The sequence below is a fragment of the Chenopodium album genome, chromosome 18 (genome assembly GCF_948465745.1).
Source record: "Chenopodium album chromosome 18, dcCheAlbu1.1, whole genome shotgun sequence".
Taxonomy (NCBI): domain Eukaryota; kingdom Viridiplantae; phylum Streptophyta; class Magnoliopsida; order Caryophyllales; family Amaranthaceae; genus Chenopodium; species Chenopodium album.
The window spans coordinates 20,566,562-20,567,800 of record NC_137851.1 but is presented as its reverse complement, the minus strand read 5'-3'; the positions used below and the strand labels follow the sequence as shown (position 1 = coordinate 20,567,800).

General features: G+C 37.0%; 1 protein-coding gene across 1 annotated transcript; it reads left to right on the top strand.

The window, feature by feature from the left end:
- Positions 1-479: 479 nt before the first annotated feature.
- LOC145591971 (uncharacterized) lies at positions 480-818 on the top strand. The gene has a single exon (XM_081648446.1). It carries the CDS (start codon positions 480-482, stop codon positions 816-818), a length of 339 nt encoding a protein of 112 aa, XP_081504572.1.
- Positions 819-1,239: the final 421 nt, after the last annotated feature.

Genomic DNA, 1,239 nt, shown 5'->3' with positions numbered 1-1,239 from the left:
GCAACTTCTGACTATGGTGCCTAAGACTGAGAATGCAACTAAAGCGTCTTAATTTAGGCCTATAGCCTGTTGCAATGTGATTTATAAAGTAATCTCTAAGATGCTGTGTGAGAGAATGAAAGAGGTGCTTCGTGGTTTGATTAGTGAGAATCAAAGTGCTTTTGTGGCTGAGAGGTTGATTTTAGACAATATTTTTGTCTGTCAAGATATGTTGAAGGAATATAATAATAAAAGAAGGGCTCCTAGGTGTACTATAAAAGTAGATCTTAGGAAAGCCTATGATTTTGTTCATTGGTCCTTTATTCATGACATGCTGAGAGCTTTGAAGTTTCCTAAGAAGTTTACTGTCTAGGTTATGGAATGTGTCACATCTCCTTCCTTCTCTATTTTATTAAATAGGGGGCTGAATGGTTTTTTTTAGGGGAAGAGGGTGGGTAAGGTGGGGGGATCCTATCTCTCCTCTTCTTTTTGTAATTATTATGGAGTATTTAACCAGGCTTCTTAAGAAAATTGGAAAAAAGAGAAGCTTTAAATATTACATTAGAGATGTGAAAAGTATAGAGTTGAACCATTTGGTGTTTGCTGATGATCTATTGTTGTTCTCTTATGTAAATAAGAGCTTTGTTGCTTTATTGGTTAAGGCTCTGAAAGCTTTTGAAGGATGTTCTGGTTTACAGGAAAATGTGGATAAAACTGCTACCTTTTTCGGGAGTGTAAAGGAAGACAATCAGCAGGAAATTATAAGGGAAGCTGAATTTGTGCTAAGTGAGACTCCTTTTAAATACCTTGGCATTCCTCTTAATGCTAAGTATTTATGAGTTTCAGATTTTGATGGCATTATTCATAAAATGCTTGCCTGAATTACTTGTTTGTCAAGTAGAAACTTGTCCTATGCTGTAAGGGTGGTCCTAGTAAATTATGTTCTTATGAGCTTGCATACCTACTGGGCTTAGTGTGTGTTGCTCCCTAAAATTGTAATTCATAGAATTACACAGTTGTGCAGGGATTTTTTATGGTGTGGGGATGTTGTTTTGTCCAAGAACCCCTATCTGGCTTTGGATTGGGTATGTAAGGCTAAGACAGCAAGTGGTCTTAATGTTAGGGATTATGGACTTTAGAATAAGGCTGCCCAGGGGAAATATGTTTGGAAAATAGCTAAGAAGGAGGATTCTCTTTGGGTAAGATGGGTTCATGTAGTCTACATAAAGGAAGCTTTGATTGGTGGACTTATGAACCTAA

Excerpts from the sequence above, each read along its gene's own strand:
- LOC145591971 (XM_081648446.1), top strand. The coding sequence starts at position 480 with ATGGAGTATTTAACCAGGCTTCTTAAGAAAATTGGAAAAAAGAGAAGC.